We start from the raw sequence: 19,399 nt of genomic DNA, 5'->3' as shown, positions 1-19,399 counted from the left end.
AGCATATTGTTAAAAGAATCACTATTTATTGACTGCAGAGGTCCACAGGCCATAAGAGAGAAGATTTCAGCAGAACTATTAGATGGACTGACCACAAATATTTAGGGAAGAGTCCCTGCAAGCTTGAAAATATATATATATATATTTAATGCATTAACAACTTTTGCATTGCCTAAACTGGTCTAAAATAGATATAACTGAGCAGCTTTAGATGCATGTAAAATTAAATTTAAATGGCTGGGGAGGACAGATGACCAGCAATTGAAGTTTTCCCTTTGATTAAACATTTTGCAAGCAAAGAACACCAATCTGCCACAGAGGGAAAAGATTTTGGCAGACTGCTCAGAGAGTACATATAATTCCAGAGAGCAGTGATCATGCTCAGCATCTTCAAGCAAACAAAACACTGTAAACTGCAATGTTTAGAATCAGATTTTTTTATTAGAGATTTGAAATCTACGAGGCAATGTAACCTCATGAGAAAATGTCACGCAGTGGCTATTTTATATTCAAATAAAACTCTTTTTATATGATTTGGGCTTATTTACTGTATATCTGTTATTACCATGTAGTTAAGTGAGGAACTACTGCAACAGACAGAAGAGCTGGACCAACAAATTGGGGCCAAGGAACTTCTCATCAGTAACATCAGCAGGGTGGCTGAATCAGTAAAACAGACTGTCAAGAAACACTTTGAAAAAGAAGACAAGATAAAAATGGTAAGTATGTTGATTGATATTTATATATATATTCTTCTTTTGAATTTTAATCTTTTGAACTACTAAATTAAGCTGTTTTTTTCTAAGCCTTTATTAAAGTTTACATCATATGCACAAACTATTTTGTAAAAGTATTTTCTCACTTACCTGAATAATTGAACTCAGATGGTTAAATCACTTCCATAGGGTAGAAAATCCATACCAGTTTAAACTAAGGTTTTTGACCATCGCAGATGGAGATTAACATTGTAAGACAACATCATGTTGTGGCTTTAAACTGTTATTAGCCTTTAAAAAACAAAGACAACCTGCAATAGTTATCTTACAATGTTGGATATTTGAAATGGGCATCTGTGTGTGTGAAAGCTGCTACAAGTCTGCTAGTAAGCCCATAGAAATTTACCCATAATACTCATTTAATATCATGTTAGATGTAGTTTTTGTTTAGATTGGGGTTATTTTCATTTATTTATTCTTTATCTAACCTGTTGTATCAATAGAGAATGCATAGCAGTCACTGTTATGGACACCAAATGTTAATGAATGAGTAATAAATACATACCGCCCACTCTGTAAGTAAAACTGCCATTCAAAGTTAGCCTTTCTTGCATGCTAACATGTTCAAGCATTGAAGTATTCATTGACTCAGAGCCACATGACGAGAGCTGATCTGTAAAAACCTCAGCTGTCTTTCAAACTAATAGAAAGTTCTTGCAGGTTTATCGACATGGCTCTTACAGAGACTTTGCTTTACAAATTTCAGGGTTTATTTTTTGGGTTTATCCATTCTTTCTACAGCTACAGGGACGTGCTCAGGCAGCAAACACTGTGGCTTTAACATCTGTGGTGAAGGGGAAAGAAGTGGAGTCCGAGGCCATCACCTTGCATAAGAAAATAGAAAGTGAGACTGTTTCTTTTTTTAATAAATACTCAAATTCAAAGATAAGACAAAGTATAGATTGTCTCCAGAGTTGAGTACATTGGATTTTTTTTCTGCTTAGACAGCCTGGATAAGATTTTGAATGAGAAAAAAAAGAACTTTCAGTACTGATCAGTCTTCAACCAGGAGACACTGACCTTCTTAAATCTGCACCTTGCCAAGTTTAGAACAACTTGTCTGCTTATATTAATTCTGACACCCTGCCTTTAGACATGGTGGAAGAGTGGCCCCATCAGCAATTACAGACCAAGGCTGCATTGAAGAAGCAAAGACCATTGGAAGAAAAGGTCCTGTCTGAGGTCCAGAAGAAGGTCAAACAAATTGAGAAGATGCTAGAACCTGCCAAGGAAAATGCCAGCCTTGCAAGCAACACCACACAGGAGGCAGGACAAATGGCATATGATGTGGCTAAGGTGTGTGCTTGTTTTATTAGTGTAAATGGCTATTTTTGGACAGAAAAATGTAGCTTCTTTAAGCTAATTTTACTTTTTTAAACAAAAAAGCATTTGGTCAAAAATTAACATGGCAGAAGATAAAATTAGTTTTTTTTTTATTTCTCTTTAATCAATTTTTCCCCCTTTTCTCCAACTTAAACATTAAAAAAGAGTTATCATTTCTTATTTATTTAGTTTATTTAAAGATCTTTTATTTTATATCTTTATATTTTTATTATATTTTCATGTAAAAGTAGCTTTGTGACACTTTAAATTTGGCTCATATACATTTAATTTAGATCAGGCTGTTTTTTTTATTATATTTACAGATCAATAGATCGTTTATCTATTTATTCAACTTTAAAAATACATTACATTGTTTTTTGGACGATCTTGTGGTTTGGAAGCGATTAGTGATATTGGTTTTAATTGTTGTCTGATGATGCACTCTTTCTATTATTTCAGTTTTTTTTTAATGTTTCAATGATCTTGCCAAGGATTTATTTTTTATCAGTGTTTAAAAATCAATTTCAAAATAAAAGATTGTAATCCAAATAACAAAACTCCATCCAAATCCAGTTTATCAGGTGATGGCGTTTGGTCACAAGTGATTTGCGTAATAGTAGGCCTAGCTTTTGAAGGTCGACTTTAATTTCAAGTACCTTTTACTGTGAAAGAAAATGGACATTATTGCCAACCTTTGTTTGTGTCCTCTAACTATTCTGAATTTATTTATTTACTTTTTATGTTTTGTATCTTGTTTTCAGGGATCCAAAGCCATTCTGACCCAGGCCAAGTATACCAGAACTACAGCTTCTCACCTTAACTCGCATATGGATTTGGCTTTAAAGCAGCTGTCAGAGCAAGAATTACTGATAGAGAAAGCAAACTCCATGATCCCAACAGAGGTATGTTTTAATTCAAATGAAGCAGATGTCTTTTCTTTTTTGTAAATTGTTTTTCTATAACAAAATTAATAAAGTGAGACCAAGAAATTAGAGCCTGTTAGTTTAACTATATGCAATGCAAAACAAAAAAAATGGAATAAAACCATTTAAGATCTTAGCAATATTTTCTGGAACCATTTGAAGCATCAATATTAGGTGCAGTAGAATTACCCAATAGGAGAATCTTGCATACACATTGGAAAATCAGGACTGAAGTCCTTGTACAGCTTAAAATAATTAATACAGTTACAAGACATAAAAAAAACTGTCAGACTGTATTGTTTCAAAAAGTAAAGGCATCTAGCTGTGGGAATACATATCTCTAGTGATACAATGAAGCATGGACAACACTGATGTGAAGAAAGAGCCGAAGAAAACATTCCTTTTAAGCTGAAAAAAGTCTTTAGATTGCAACCTTTCATTGGACAACAACCCAAAAGATGCACCTGAAGATGCAATGAATTAGGATAGGATTCAGATATTGAAACTGAGTCATTGGTAAAAACTTGAACAAAGCTAAAATATTCCATGTCACAATTTCCTCGTTAAAGAAGACAAACAAACAAAAGACGTAACAATTCTTACTTCTCAAATTATGCATAATAATTCATTTCTATCAAACTTGGCCATTGTAAAGAAATCATTTGGTGCTCAATTTTTAGGGCCAGGCATTCCAGAATGCAACGAGCATTCTGTTTGATCTGCACCTCCTTTGTTCAGCATAAAACTATGTAATCATTCTTGTTCTTTTTCTAGCCTGAAGTGTCCCTTACCAGCATAAAGCATGACATGGAAGCAGCTAAACAGCAGTTGGAGGCATATTCCGTAACCTTAAGTGAACTTATCGGCAAAATAGGTAAGTTTTCTGCCTGGGGAATTTCACTGGAGCTAAATTTGTGGTTCTAGAGTTAATGTGGAGGTATATTAATATACACAATGCCAGTTACAGAACACTATAGAGTTCTAATATTTTCAATGCCTCTTAATCGTGAAATATTCTACATTCCACATTCTTAGTGAGAGACTAAAAGGCAACGAACTGCTGCAAACAAGGAAAACTGGATTTATGTTTTAGAAAAAAAGAAAATAAGACATGCTTTAGTTTACTCTTATGTGTTTAAGATAAAGCCCATTTCTGCAAGAGAGGACAATTAATAGTTTTATTAAATCAACCAGCTGCTGACATTAGCATGTTAGCCTCAGACCTTCCCATTACTCCATATTTTACAGAGGGTATGATGTTCTTTTTCTAAATTGCTGTTAGATTTTACCAAAAAAAACAAAAATATCCACCTTTTTCTTGTCAGTCTTTTGAATATTCTCAATATTCTATTGAATTTTCAAAAAAGGTGTTTTCTTTGTATATGCTATTGTCAGATAGGCTTTTAAGTTACTTTTGGTCATCAGTGATTTCCCATTCAGAACTTTTTCATGTCTGTTTCTTGTTGTTGAATCATGGAATATGATCTTAGTTGAATGAGGCCAGCAGTGCTTCAGATGTGGTTTAGGTTCTTCCTTGACCTCCTGGATAAGACACTGATGCACTCTTAAAGCATAGAAGGCCAGTCAGTCCTGAAAAGGTTCAACATTCTACCATTTTTCTTTTTTATTTATGGATAATGCTTCTCACAAAAAAACACAACAGAATTTGAGTGAATTCTCAGTTCTGCTGTGTTGATTGCAATCAATTCTAATAGGAAAAATTTTATTGAACTCCAGATATGTCGTTCGTTAGAGTAAATTAAAGACTGGGGCAGGGGAATTACTTTTTCACATAGTTAATGCTCGGTTTGGATAGATTTGTTCCTCTGCCTTTGTATTTAATTATGTTATCTCTCTTAAAATGTATCTGATAATCAAAAGCATTTGTTTTTTTATCTTAAACAGATCAAACAAATTAAACCTGTAAGGGGCAAATACTATTTACAGTATTGCATTTGTCATAACCCTTTAAAATGAAGAATCAACTAAAAGGCCCAGGATTTGACTCTTCATTGTCAGCATGTGACTTGCCTAAGAGGATAATGACCAAATCACTTTAATTAGGTCATCACGCAGACTGACATGCTGTTTGAATTCAATCCATTAATAAACCAAAAAAAGAAGCCTTTGTATTTTTCCGATTCCCTCTGTGATATCCTCTTTCTCCATCTGTTCCTTGCCCTGTGTGTTTTGACCAGACGGGAGCGTGCCACTGGAGCGATTTGATCGGATTCTAAACGAGACAGAACGCCGCCTGAGTATGCTGCGTGGGAGTGTGGAGAGCCCAGCACTGGGCTCCAAGATCCAAAAGCTGCATTCTGCTGCTAAGGACCAACAGAGCCGCCTGTCCCTCATTGAGCAGGACATTCAGGAGATACGAGTAGAGAGAGACAGTCTCAGGGACATTGCCTCAAACCTGCCTCAGTCCTGCCCCCAGGCCTCAGCAGAAGGTAAAGCCTAGGAACGGGAGGTGATCAGGATTGCAACAAAGCAACCAAACATCTGAAAAAATCTGGCGGATGTTTTAATAAAAAGAGCTGTGGTCATATTATTTCTGCTTCAAAGATTCCCTGATATTTTCTCTCATTTTTTTTTCCTTTTTTGCCCTAAGCTACAATTCATTTTCCCATCAATGAACAAAAGACACACATAGTTTATCTGAATGCCTCCAAGCTCCTGTCTCCAGTGAATCATACCTGATCCTCCCTCTTCATTTTTATCTTCTTCTTTTCACCCCTCCATTTCTGTTTTTCAATTTCATTCGATTTTTTTTTTAAATAAACATAATGAGAATTTTAATTTTCCTGTGAATAATCGAAACCAGCCACGATGAGCCGACAGACAACACCCACAGGTTTGGATATTGTTACCTTTCCTTTGCAAGGGAGAAAAGGTGTGTCGGAGGGCTTCTTCAGACTGACACATTCATTTACACTTCAGCTCTTGTTTCATCAGTGTGCCTTAATTAACAATTAGTCGTCTTGGCCTCAGCAGGATTCAGGTGAGACTTCAGCAACATGCAGCCTGGGATTTTGGGACTCTCATGTTGCCTACCTGCATGTTTTAGCTTCCTTCCTTTACTGAGGCCTTGTCCACATGTAGCAGGATATCTGGATAAAATATTGGATTTTTATACTGCAATGTGTTCCAGCCACACGTTATGCATCCCTTTAAATTAATTATCCTAAAAAGCACAGACAAAATATAGATTTCTAAACATTTTTTGAGCCTGCGTGTACCTGAAAGGAGGGATATGATCACCGTTTGCAACAAATATTTCTTCACTGCATCACAGATTTGCAATCATTATTTATACACTTGACCATATGGTGGAGTTAAAAAATGTATTTTCTCATAGACATGTTGATTTTTGTTTTGCTGGATTCTGATTTGCTGTCACGTTTAGGTTTCATGGACACTGCCCCCTGTGCATCTGCTGTGTTTAAAATAATTCTCAGTGGCGTATTTCTGTGGGAGGATGTAAATGAAACGTTTTCTAAAATGCTTCCTGTATATGGTATTATTTTTAAGAATGGTGTAGGGGAGATGTTCAACTTTTTTATAAACCCTGCTACATGTGGACTAAGCCCATTATCAAGTTGTGAAACTGCCTTGCTTCTTGGGAATTACAATTAGAAGTATAGATGCCCCTTTTTGATCAAAATGTTTGAGCATTTCTTCAAAGGTGTCCTTAACTGATACTTAATTAACAGGCATGGGCTGGTACGATAGTACCTTAACACAAATCCAAAGCAAAATTGTATAACATGATTTAGCAATCATCTGTATTGTAAACATAATTCATCAAACAATACATAAGGCAGAAGAGACGACACAAAGTGAGGTTTGTGAGCCTTAAAAGAGGAGTTTTTACAAACGACAAACGTTTTACATTATTAAATCCAGGGTTGCTTAGCCCTTCTGGTTAAAATTAAAACCTGTCATAAGTAAAAAAGAAAACATTTTGGGGGGGTTTAACAAAGGTAAAGTTTAATCTATCTTAAAACACATTTAAATAAGACAGAAACAAATGCAGTCTAATACAAGGAAGAGCAGATTAGGCAAGAGTACTAAGAGTACAACTTCAAAATAATACTGCTCAAGCATACGATATAAAATAGGCCTCAAGAAAAATGTATTTTCTATTTTTATGGCTAGAAATAATCTAATTAAAAATTATTGGCTGAAAAAGGAGCCAAAAAAATCGTACGGTATATAGAGGTCATAAAACCAACTCATACAGTAGGAAACCTAAATATATAACCACAGTACTGTACATTTATTGCCCTTCAAATGTGAAAGTAGGCTTGTTTGTGGACAAGAAGGTTCACTCACCATATTGTGTGGGTGTGTATGGTGTATATTTAAAGAAATCCCAAGGTCCTAAGAAATAAGGTATCAGGTCTGAAGCAAAAAGTTGTCAGGTCTTAGGAAAACATCAGAGCTCATTCTTTAAATTAAGTAAAATCTTGAAAAACCAAGCAGTTATTTGAGTTTCCAAGAGCGTCATTATTGCCTATGCCATCTTAAAACTGTGTTTTGGGATTGTAGAAGAATATGTCATGGTTCTGCAATGAATGCTGTCCCAATTCCTGACTTTTTATTTTCCTTTTTCTTGTTATTCCCGACTCTTAGGGCTTTTTCAAATGTGAATGATAAATACATCCACTAGTCCTGGATAAAAAAGATGGGTCCGGAGTATCCTTCATGGCCCCACTATTTGCCTTGATTCCTTGCAGCTCAAAGCACATTGCTCAAGATTGGAAAGCAAAATTTAACAATGATGGAATAAATTGTGCTTGTAAATTGATATAGCTGTAATACACTTTTTGTAATCCAAAATAAACTTTTAAGATCTTTAAGGCAAGAATGTATGGCTTGGCTGAAAATTAAGATCTGCTCAATTGTTCAAGATTTCACTGTATTAAAAAAAAAGCCTCTGGCATTTTCCTCAGACCAGAAAAATTGATTCCTAAGATCTGATTTTTTTTACAGATACTAATTTTGTTTTTTTTGTTTTTCTAAGAGCTACAAGAACCGTCAACTTTTTTCCTGAGAACTGACAACCTTTTCCCAACAGCTATTTGTTTTTTTGCTTGATAACTTATCTTTGAGACCATAGTACCATAAACTGCTGAAATGTTGCTTTTAAAAACTAATTTTTTGAAAACCAGTCTGCATTGATACCATAACCAGCCAATGCCTGTTAATGAATTGATTGACATCAAGAGTTATACTGCACTTTTTTTTTCTTTTATGAAGAATTAATTTGATGTGATTTTAGCAGCATATCTACAACCATTTTTAATAGGAATATATTTCCATATTTTAGGTCTGCCAATAGATGAAACTGTTCTAAGGACCATACCTGCAATATTACTTCTTTTGTATCATATCTGTTGTTTATGGACCAAAAAGTACACTGTGTGACATCTTGAGATGGGATGATTTTACAGTAGAAAGGTGTTAAACTGCAAATCCAGCATATCAATAAGTGTAATAAACCTTATCTGGAAAATTTTGTTGCTATTTGTGTGCACTGTATTTGTTGCCTTTTCATTAGTTTATTCATATCTTTTCTGGAAAAAGGAAACTAGCTGTTGAATAAAATCACACCATGGAACTATTTAGATTAGATTTTGTTTGGGTTGGTTTTAAAATTTCACAACAAATGATCAAGCATCTAAAAGAATCTTAAACACCAACAAAATAATGATTGCCCTTAATAAAATAAGATCATGTTATATTAGTACAATATATTTATTCTTATCTGATCTATCATCCGATTTAGAAAATTTAGACATAGTAATTTGTTTTGTATTGTTATTCTTTCTGTCCCTGCTGTCTTTCACTCCTCTCCTTTGATCGTGTGTTTGTTTACTTGTGCTCTATCTTCTTTTATGTTGGCTTGCTTGAAATATCTACAATAAATTAATTAGGTTTTTTTATATTTTAATATTCAAAACAAATGTCTGGAGAAGATAAGTGTTGAAAGTTAATTTGAAAAAAGTCTTCTGTTTTTACAAAACCTATTTGAAGATATGCTTTACCCTCCCACAAATTATTATCCAAGTATTAAGGTAAGAAACATAACATTTGCTGGTAGAAAAATTCTGATTCTGGATAAGTGTAGAACAGGACAAATACTGCTTAATATGAAAAGGCACTGGTGCTTTAAGACAATTCTCTTAGATGGAAAACACCAAATATCCTGAAAGCAGAATGAATTTTGAACTGATTCAAGTGTTGGCTTTTCTTTGATACATTTAAAAATGAAGCATTTTATTTTTAGTCATTTATAGTGGAGAAATGAGTTGATTTTGCGTTCCACTCAATATAATTGGGTAATTAAGTTGTTGGTTAAGATGGCATCTTGACTAAAGTTAAAATACTGTATATAACAAACCTAGATGTAGAAGATGAAATCCTCACATTTAGTAATTGGGAGACTGAAACTGCAATCATAACAAAAAGGCTCATTCTATTAAGACATGACATATTGATATAAAACTTTAAACATGACACAATTAGCTTAAGATCATACCTAGAAGTAGTAAATGTTCTTTTTTAAAGATGGAAAATTACATTTTTATGAATTTTGAATATTTTTGTGTTTTATATATACTAAAACCCTATCCGTATTTTTTACACAGTTTGAACTCTTCTATTTAAGTTTTGAATGTTGAGAGTTTACTGACTCTAAAATCGCATTATAAACAAATATGAGTCATAATTAGTCAGATTTAACACAGTTCTTTAACCCCTATTTGTAGCTGAATATCTGAAATGGCCTAAAAATGAAATGTGCCTTTGTCTGCTGCCGTGCTGATGTTTCTCTAGGTGCAGCGTTGGGTATTTCAGTGGATGCTGTCTCATACCTGGTGGCTGAAAGGCCAGGCTTGGGCCTTCTGGCTCTGTGGGGTCCCCACTGGGGGGTGGTCCTTCCCGGACCTCAGATCCCGTGGCTCTCCTTCGGATCCACCTTGGGCGTGACCAGCCGTGGAGCCCGTAGGCTCACTGCCCTGTGTGATCTCTGCACAGGACAGGGTCAGACCCCTCAGGGACAGAGCCAGCCCTACAATAGATCTGTCCTCCTTGTGTCCCAGTGATCTGTGGTGCCTCTGGATATCTGAGGGTTGCTTTTTTTGTCCACGCTCCTATGGTGCAAGTCTGGGGCCGCCCAAACCTGCTATTGAGCATATTTCCCTTATGAAGAAGCTTTGTAAATCCTTTATACATGCATATGTATCATGGGAGTTTGGTTCCAGGTGTTCATGAAATGAACAAATACTAAATATTATTAAATATTAAGCTACAGATAAATACCACCCTGAATAATATTGTGTAGTCACCAGTGTTGGGAAAGTTCTCTTTCTACGTGAACTAGTTCAAAGTTCAGTTCACACATTTTAAAATGAACTAGTTCAGTTCATAGTTCATAATTCAAAACCAAAAAATTAACTAGTTCATAGTTCTTTTTTTTTTTTTTTTATATATTGCTCAATTACACCATAGCCTACTGTAGAACCACAGACAGCAATTATTTTATCAGTTGTAACACTGAAACTGTGCATCAGATTTCATCTTCATATCCAGTTTTGAATCCTTATCCAACCAGGGTTTACATTAGCATTGAGGGGACAGATTTCCCCATTGTTGCTTTAACGCTTTGTTGCTGTCCATTCACTTCACACTAGTAGCAGCTGCAGCTTTCCCTCCTACAGTATATTCTCAAAAACATCAGGAAAAATGTGCTGCTTGAATGGTCTTTTTTATGAGTAATTATTAAAAGAAAAATAGGAAGGTAGTCTTTAAGGTGCAAATGTTTTTTTTTTTTTTTTTTTTTATAATTTTTTCCATTTGAAATTCCATTTCAATACATACTAAAAGAACTGGAATCCTGGAAAATTATACCAGGCAGGTTTAACAAACAAGTTAGATGGATAGTAAAACCCTCAAGAACAGGGGTCTTCTATGTTTTCCAGACCAAGGACCCCCAAACTGATGGCGAGATGGAGCGGGGACCCCCTAACTATATATATTGTATGAAATTGTGTCCTATAGTCACTCTATTACAGATGGAGTAATGTAAAGAAATTAATTTCTCCCTGGGATTATTAAAGTTTTTCTGATTCTGATTCCTGGTTGTTGTGAAGGAAACGGTGCCCAGCTTGAAAGAGCTCCTGTGTGTCGCTGAATGTGAGCATTGATGACTGAAAGACATCTTCTGCCTCCATTTATCTGTTTACTACAGTGTGTTGATTTCATGTTAATGAGTATTTAAAGACATTTCAATTAGTGGGGGAAAAAATTGCAGGGGGGGAATATAAAAATATCAACTAACCATGCAGACCCTCATGCAGTACCTCCGTAGACCCCTAGGGGTCGCGGATCCCCTGTTGAAGACCTCCGCTCAAGAAGATTTTACTAACACAAACTGAGGGACCAGGCTGAGGTAGGAATTTAAGGTTACTGAAGTGCGGATTTTTTTACTGAAAGCCGGCGGGCAAACTTGTTGCCATCATCCTCACCGACCACCTGGTCATAAACCTGTTTTAAGTCGCCTCCATGCTGCTGTGGCTTCCACGCTGCATTTTGTTTTGATGACGCACGCGGCTGTAGGCTACGATGCTGGTAGCTGGTGTTGCCAGATTGGGTGTTTTTCCCGCTACATATTAAGGCCTGTTTACGGTGTGATTTAGCCGGGGTTTCGCCTGGAGGACTCTATAGAAATCTGGCAACCTATTGAACGGAGCTGAACTGAGAGAGCGTGCCGTTCACAGACACCAGAATGAACGAGTTCACAATAACGTTCATCAGGCAATAATGCAGTACGTTCAGTTCACGTTCGCCCAAAATATGAACGAGTTCATGAACTTTCGTTCAATGAACGCATTCAGGCACAACACTGGTAGTCACCATATTTTGACTCCAACATGGATGTATATCTAAGGGAGCTTGCTGCTCTTGAAGCTAATTTGATGTTTACTTTGGCAAGTAGAAGTATCAAGCAGAACCTTATGGCAGTATTCAAAATGGTCTGCTGGTGAAAGCAAGGTTGTTAGGCAATCATCTAGCTCTGGGATATCTATTGCATGAGTCATCGGCAAAACAGGACACAAAAAAAAAGAAAATTAAATGTGCAAAGAACTGTCTGAAATACTTTGGGGGTGTAAATAAAAACTTTGCTTGATTAAAAAGCTAAATTCCCTTCTTCTGTGCCCTTTAAACAAAACCAAGGTCTTAACGTAGCTTGTTTAACTGTAAATGCTACCTGGTACAGCTGTAGTCGGACAATTAGACATGCTACCTTCCTGTTATTGCAAAGAGGTCTCTTTGATCCTTTTAGTAAATGTTCTTTGTCAGGAGGACTGAGTCATGGCTGGGTGTTCAAACGGTCAGGCTATGAGCTGACTGAAGCTTAAGGTCTTACAGTAACATATCCAGCGCCTTTCACAATTTGTAGGCATCCCTAGTTATGTTAAGGAAAACTCTTAAGATAAAATATTTTTTTCATCCCGTTGTATATTCTAAAACTAAAGGGAGAAAATATGCTGCAGTTTGCAAACAAGCAGACCCTCACCATACACCTTATGATACACCAAAAGACTTAGATAAACTTTGGTCCTTACAAGAATTTGATCCATGTTCAGTTATCTTAAAATGTTGAATCGTTGTTCTGACTGTAGATACAGAACTTGTTTAAGCAGCTATTTTTAGCGGCAATTTTCTTTTACAAATGAATACACATCATCAAACTAAACTGCACCATTAAGACAAGGTCCAATAAGAGTAAACTCCCCCTTATGCCACCTTTTTGCTTGAGGTCTAGTTGTTGAGCTTCTTTTTCTTACATTAATTGTAAAAGACTAAAGAGAAATAACATGAAAGAGTATCTTGTTTTCCCTGGAAATAATGAGAGCCAAAAAAGTCTTGCCAGTCATTTGATGTGGAGTTATTAACTATCATGATATGTCTTTAAGAACCTTTGATCTGTTTAGATTGAAAATGAAACGTCAGAATACAGGTCATGTCATTTTGAACTACAAAGCTAACAAATATAGACAAAAAACTTCCTTTCCAAAGTTCTCTATTTGCTTTTTTTCTGTGTATACCTCTACAAAAAACTCATCTTCATCCCTACAAATAATTTTTTTTTTCCCGTGTGTTTCTGTATATATTACATAGTGACCATTAAATTAAAGTATTGTATCCTTATATTAATGTAATGCTAGTTTTACATTGTTTTGATTTCTTTAAAGCAATGATGATCTAATTTCCTAGTAAACCACAGTTATATCGATATCAATATAAAGCCCTGTTCTCCATTTTTAAGTTCAATTTAAAAGTATGCTTTTTGGTTGATGGTCAATTTTTATCAAAACCCACATTTTGCAAAGGGAATATTCTAAAGATCAAATATCCTCATTTTCAAAATTATTAAGTTCCTTTTTTAATTTCCTCACCTATCATCTTTTTGCTGTCATGGATATTTTATAAATATCCAAAAATGCAGCTGGAGTTACTTTCAGTTTAGCAGGTAATATTCCCACCAACTGTTGTGTTTTTCCCATGCATATAATTATATTGTGTTTGAACCAAAGTTAATTTTATCTGACATGATAAATTTAAAACCACACATATATGTTGCTACTATTGAATTCAAAATGTGTTGCTCAAATGTTGCAGCAATTGCACAATAATAACTAATCCACTTGCACCGTATGAATTTGGCTCTGCACACTGATTACTCTGACTGCCAACATTGCACATGAATCTAATGCAACTTTTTAGGTATATACAGTATTATCTGACTCATTGAGGGAAGACATTAAACTTTGTTCTACATCTTGCACTTTCCTCTGCAGAGGTTCAGTAAACAGTGAAATAACAACAAAGCAGTGAAGTTCTGCAATTCAGTAACTGACTCTGATACTAAAGCAAACTTTGCTTTTTAGCACCCTTCATTTCTCTCTAAGCACAAAATACACAAGTATTAATTGTTGCATGTATACTAACTACAAAGAATCTTTTACTGAACTTTCAAATTCAGCCCTTACAGCACTGAAAACAAAAGTAGTTGCCATGTTAAATTATTGATGGGTATTTTAGCAAAATTTGAAATCATTTACTCCAATTTTCTAATCTCTCGGACATGACATCCCAATTTTCTGCACATAAATGGAAATATAGTTTGTTTGTATGAATTTAAATTATTTCACACTGTTTGCACCAACCTGCTTTTTTCAAGCATTTAATCAGAGAAGGAAGAGAAATTAAAAAAAGAACAAAAGGGTGCCTCTGACAGAGATTCTCATGGATTTCAGAGTTTCCTGTTGTTCCTGGATGGTTCAGCTAGAGAGATGTTAGCATCAAGAGATGACTCACTTCACTCTGATCTCACTATTTTTTCCTCAGTAGCTGACTTTCCCAAAGATTCTTCACATGAAATGCATCTTCAAATGTTCCTCCTCAGGCAGAAGAAGGTTAAAGCTTTAACCTCAGTTTGTGTCAGCTTTAGAGTATGTATGACCATAGTTGCTGCTGGCACACCCTGTCTTGTATTTTGCCTTATGTCTTCCAATTTTCAGTCATCTGGGAAAAAAATGCACTATGTTTGACAGAGAAAAACGTTCGAACTAATTGCTTTACTAGATTTTCTTAGTAACTCCTAATCAACTCAGTGCTGCCTGAGTGCTGACTTTTTTGCTCATGAAGTCAGACCAACCATATAGCTACTAAGCAGCATACAGTGGGGCAAAAAAGTATTTAGTCAGCTACCAATAGTGCAAGTTCTCCCACTTAAAAAGATGAGAGAGGCCGGTAATTTTCATCATAGATATACCTCAACTATGAGAGACAAAATGAGAAAAAAAAATCCAGAAAATCACATTGTCTGATTTTTAAAGAATTTATTTGCAAAATATTGTGGAAAATAAGTATTTGGTCAGTTACAAACAAGCAAGATTTCTGGCTCTCCCAGACCTGTAACTTCTTCTGTAAGAGGCTCCTCTGTCCTCCACTCGTTACCTTCATTAATGGCACCTGTTTGAACCCGTTATCAGTATAAAAGACACCTGTCCACAACCTCAAACAGTCACACTCTAAACTCCACCATGGCCAAAACTAGAGAGCTGTCAAAGGACACCCGAAACCAAATCATAGACCTGCACCAGGCTGGGAAGTCTGAATCTGCAATAGGTAAACAGCTTGGTGTGAAGAAATCAACTGTGGGATCAATTATTAGAAAATGGAAAACATACAAGACCACTGATAATCTTCCTCAATCTGGGGCTCCACGCAAGATCTCACCCCGTGGGGTCAAAATGATCACAAGAACGGTGAGTAAAAATCCCAGAACCACACGGTGGGACCTAGTGAATGACCTGCAGAGAGCTGGGACCAAAGTAACAAAGGCTACCATCAGTAACACACTACGCCGCCAGGGACTCAAATCCTGCAGTGCCAGACGTGTCCCCCTGCTTAAGCCAGTACATGTCAAGGCCCGTCTCAAGTTTGCAGACAGCATTTGGATGATGACTGGGAGAATATCATATGGTCAGATGAAACCAAAATAGAACTTTTTGGTAAAAACTCTACTCGTCGTGTTTGGAGGAGAGAGAATGCTGAGTTGCATCCAAAGAACACCATACCTACAGTGAAGCATGGGGGTGGAAACATCATGCTTTGGGACTGTTTTTCTGCTAAGGGACCAGGACGACTGATCCGTGTGAAGAAAAGAATGAATGGGGCCATGTATCGTCAAATTTTGAGTGAAAACCTCCTTCCATCAGCAAGGGCATTGAAGATGAAACATGGCTGGGTCTTTCAGCATGAAAATAATCCCAAACACACTGCCCGGGTAACGAAGGAGTGGCTTCATAAGAAGCATTTCAAGGTCCTGGAGTGGCCTAGCCAGTCTCTAGATCTCAACCTCATAGAAAATCTTTGGAGGGAGTTGAAAGTCCGTGTTGCCCAGCGACAGCCCCAGAACATCACTGCTCCAGAGGAGATCTGCTTGGAGGAATGGGCCAAAATACCAGCAACAGTGTGTGAAAACCTTGTGAAGACTTACAGAAAACGTTTGATGTCTGTCATTGCCAACAAAGGGTATATAACAAAGTATTGAGATGAACTTTTGTTGACCAAATACTTATTTTCCACCAGATTTTGCAAATAAGTTCTTTAAAAATCAGACAATGTGATTTTTTTTATTTTTTTTTCTCATTTTGTCTCTCATAGTTGAGGTATATCTATGATGAAAATTACCGGCCTCTCTCATCTTTTTAAGTGGGAGAACTTGCACTATTGGTGGCTGACTAAATACTTTTTTGCCCCACTGTATATAAACATATGAAGATCCTTATACTAGGTGAAACATTCTGTTTCCTCTTCTTGCCTCATTCCTTATTTATAACCCTATTTGGGCAGCACTTATCATAGCGACTGCTGAAGCTGTTCTGCTTTGGCTTAAATATCCTTACCAATTTGAATGAACTTATAGTTAGAGTGGCTCAAGTTATCCTCAGCTATCTCTATAGTTATGCTGCTATAGGCTTAGACTGCTCGAGGACATAAGGACCCCTTCTCATCATGCTGCTTTATTCGATCTCTAGTCTCCCTTTGTGCAGAATTTATTAGTACAATCGCTAATGCTCTCTGGGTTTTCTCATCATAGTAGCCTAATCTGATCTGTTCCTTTTTGACTGTGACGCCGACCTGGAGAGAAATATCAGCTGTGCTGCTGCCATTAACTACTTTGTTTATAGATGTTGGTGCTTGGCCTGTTTTTCAGTGTTGTCCATTTTCTCTTACTGTGTCTAATTGTATGTGCTTTATTTCATCCTCTGACATGGGAGCTGGCTCGGAGCTGCCTAGCTGTGTGTTTCCTGGTTGGGGCCGCCTTTGGAGCTGGTTGACAGTTACCTTTTGTGTCTGCTTCTTTCTGTATGATTGCTTCTGTATCCTTGAACTTCAGTCGGTCTTAGGAAATGGCCGCTCACACTCAGTCTGGTTCTGCTGGAGGTTTGTTCCTGTTAAAAGTGAGTTTTCCTCTCCACTGTCGCTACAAGCATTGTTAGTGTGAGGGATTGCTTTCCAGTCAATGAGACGATGCAATCAGCTGGTTTTCCTTAGATAAAAAACTTTATGATGTGGTTGAATTGTTGTTTGTCAAACAATGTTTGGTCCATTAGCACCACCAACTGAAATGTCTGCTAGCTGTTGAATTCTCTGTTTATTATCCATTATCGCAACAAATATACCACACTTCCACTTTGTCATGGGAAGTGCTGAAAACACCAGAACTGAGTTTTAAATGTGTGAACATTACTACAGCTAAGTCCATTTTTTTTTTATTTTGTGCACTATGACATCATGCATAAATAGCATTTTTTTCTTATGTTAGCTCTAAAACTCCTCATCTGATAAAAAATGTTCAAAGATGGTCACCCTAATTTACTATAAATAAGTGATCACCAGCCGAAAATCAAAATATTTTGGGTGTTTTTGCTGCAGAAAAATGTTTATTGGCATTTAATGCTACCAACATTGTTTTTTTTTTTGTTTAACATATAGGGATGATTGGTTTCTTTACCTACCTAATGGTTTGAAACAGAAGTCCAACTACACTTTCTCATAAACACGAGAAAGGGATTTTTAGATAGCCCTTTACTGTGCAAATCAATTTGCATAAACAATACTCATATATTCTTGAAAATCATGGCGAAAGAACGATTGCTTCTCAAATGATTTCTTAATGCTGAGGCTTGACATAGTTTAAGTAGGGGAGAGTTCAGTTCCTCTGTATTGTTCATTTTTTCTCTCACCCCCCCTTACTGGGCCACTACCAACTTAATGGACACTACTTGTTATGGAACACCACTATTACTGCGTCATGAATAATTTGACAAAAATTCAGTGGCTGACCTCTGTGTTTTGTATTTGCTTAACTATCAAGAAAGCATCGAGTGGCTCTAAATGTGAGCTTTAAGTAGGGCACACAGATTAGGCAAATTTCAAAGAAAATATTTTTTTTAAACGTGGTTAAAAAACAGATTCTGTATGTATCTAATCCTGCAAAAAGGATTGCTGCCGTATCTGTGTTATCATATAAACATTTACTTTGCATTAATATATAAAGATTTATGTTTTAACACGAAGAAAATTTACATATTTATTCAAACTCCCACTACACCTTTTCATGTACATGATTTCACATGAAAAAAACATGCATTTTTTGAAACATCTTTAAATGTTTTATATTTATGCAGCTGTTGTCAAAAACCTGCTTCAACAGTCCAACATTTAATCATCTATTGCACTAAATCTGAGGACCTTTTGGAAATATGCCCTGTTGTAAAGACTGACTGCCCTTCATGTGTCCTGCAGCCCACATAGCAACATACAAGCATACCGCTTGCGTTCAACTTTACAAGCTCTGTTGCATTTTTTTTTTTCTAGCTACACTGTTTGCAAAGAAGTTCTCACTACACAAACACTGACAATAGCAATCTCTGTACGGTGGTGAGCAGTGCAGAGAAGGTGTCAAAGCAGGTGGTCATTGTTAGGAAGGTGCTTAACTGCTAAAACACACATATTTCAATCATCTTGCTGTTGTCCAAGCAGCTAGTTTTCAACTACAGCTTGGTACATTGTTGTTTTTTATAGCCATCTTAGATTTAATCTTAGTTTTTTTTTTTTTTTACAATTTCAGGACGAAAACTGTTGTAAGTTTTAGTCACATTTAAATCATTACTATATTGGTTTTAGTCGACTAAAACTCAAAAAGATTTTAGTCAATTTTATGTTGTACTTCAAACAATAGGTAACCTTTACAGTTTTGAATAACGACCACATTCCTTTAACCTGGCAGTAGCCAAATATGTGTAGAAATGAGTTGAGTTCTACTTGATCAATCTGGGATGGCTGTCTTTGAGTCTGTCCTTGAAAAGGAGGTACGTTTAATACTATACTTCAAACTGTTTGGGTGACTTGCCAGCTAGTACCTGCCTTCCATAATACGCTTTCAGCCAATCGCAGCAGCAAATTATGGCGTTTTCACAACTAGCAGAATAAACTGATAAATCAAACTTTTCTCAAATCCTGTCAGAAGAAAAGCACAGACATCTTTCCCATCTACAAAAGTACAAAGTGCTTCTCTTTGCTAATTTTTGAAATAAGAAATTGTCGCTAAAATAGCGACAATTTCTTACTGATCTGCTCCTTCTTTAATTATGCATTACAAACAGATCAATCAATCTTCATTACTCTAGAAAGCAAAGAACAAAAACATTCTTCTTTCTACTTTGGCAATTTTGGCTTTATTTCTAAGCATTTAGCCCTCGGTTACTGCTGCTCAGGGGTCAAAGTAGATTT

At 36.1% G+C, this 19,399-nt stretch overlaps 1 protein-coding gene across 1 annotated transcript in view; it reads left to right on the top strand.

Annotated features, from left to right (window-relative positions):
• Positions 1-8,540, top strand: part of lamc3 (laminin, gamma 3) — a 107,007-nt gene extending 98,467 nt beyond the window's left edge. The window contains exons 19-24 of the mRNA XM_038308694.1: positions 573-719; positions 1,518-1,620; positions 1,870-2,072; positions 2,861-3,001; positions 3,797-3,896; positions 5,221-8,540. Coding sequence (XP_038164622.1) covers positions 573-719; positions 1,518-1,620; positions 1,870-2,072; positions 2,861-3,001; positions 3,797-3,896; positions 5,221-5,483 — 957 coding nt within the window. The 3' untranslated portion in view covers positions 5,484-8,540. The remainder of the gene's footprint in view (positions 1-572; positions 720-1,517; positions 1,621-1,869; positions 2,073-2,860; positions 3,002-3,796; positions 3,897-5,220) is intronic.
• The last annotated feature ends 10,859 nt before the right edge of the window (positions 8,541-19,399 follow it).

The sequence above is a fragment of the Cyprinodon tularosa genome, unplaced genomic scaffold (assembly GCF_016077235.1).
Source record: "Cyprinodon tularosa strain WSP-4 unplaced genomic scaffold, ASM1607723v1 ctg643, whole genome shotgun sequence".
Lineage (NCBI taxonomy): Eukaryota > Metazoa > Chordata > Actinopteri > Cyprinodontiformes > Cyprinodontidae > Cyprinodon > Cyprinodon tularosa.
This window is presented reverse-complemented; position numbering and strand designations above follow the sequence as displayed.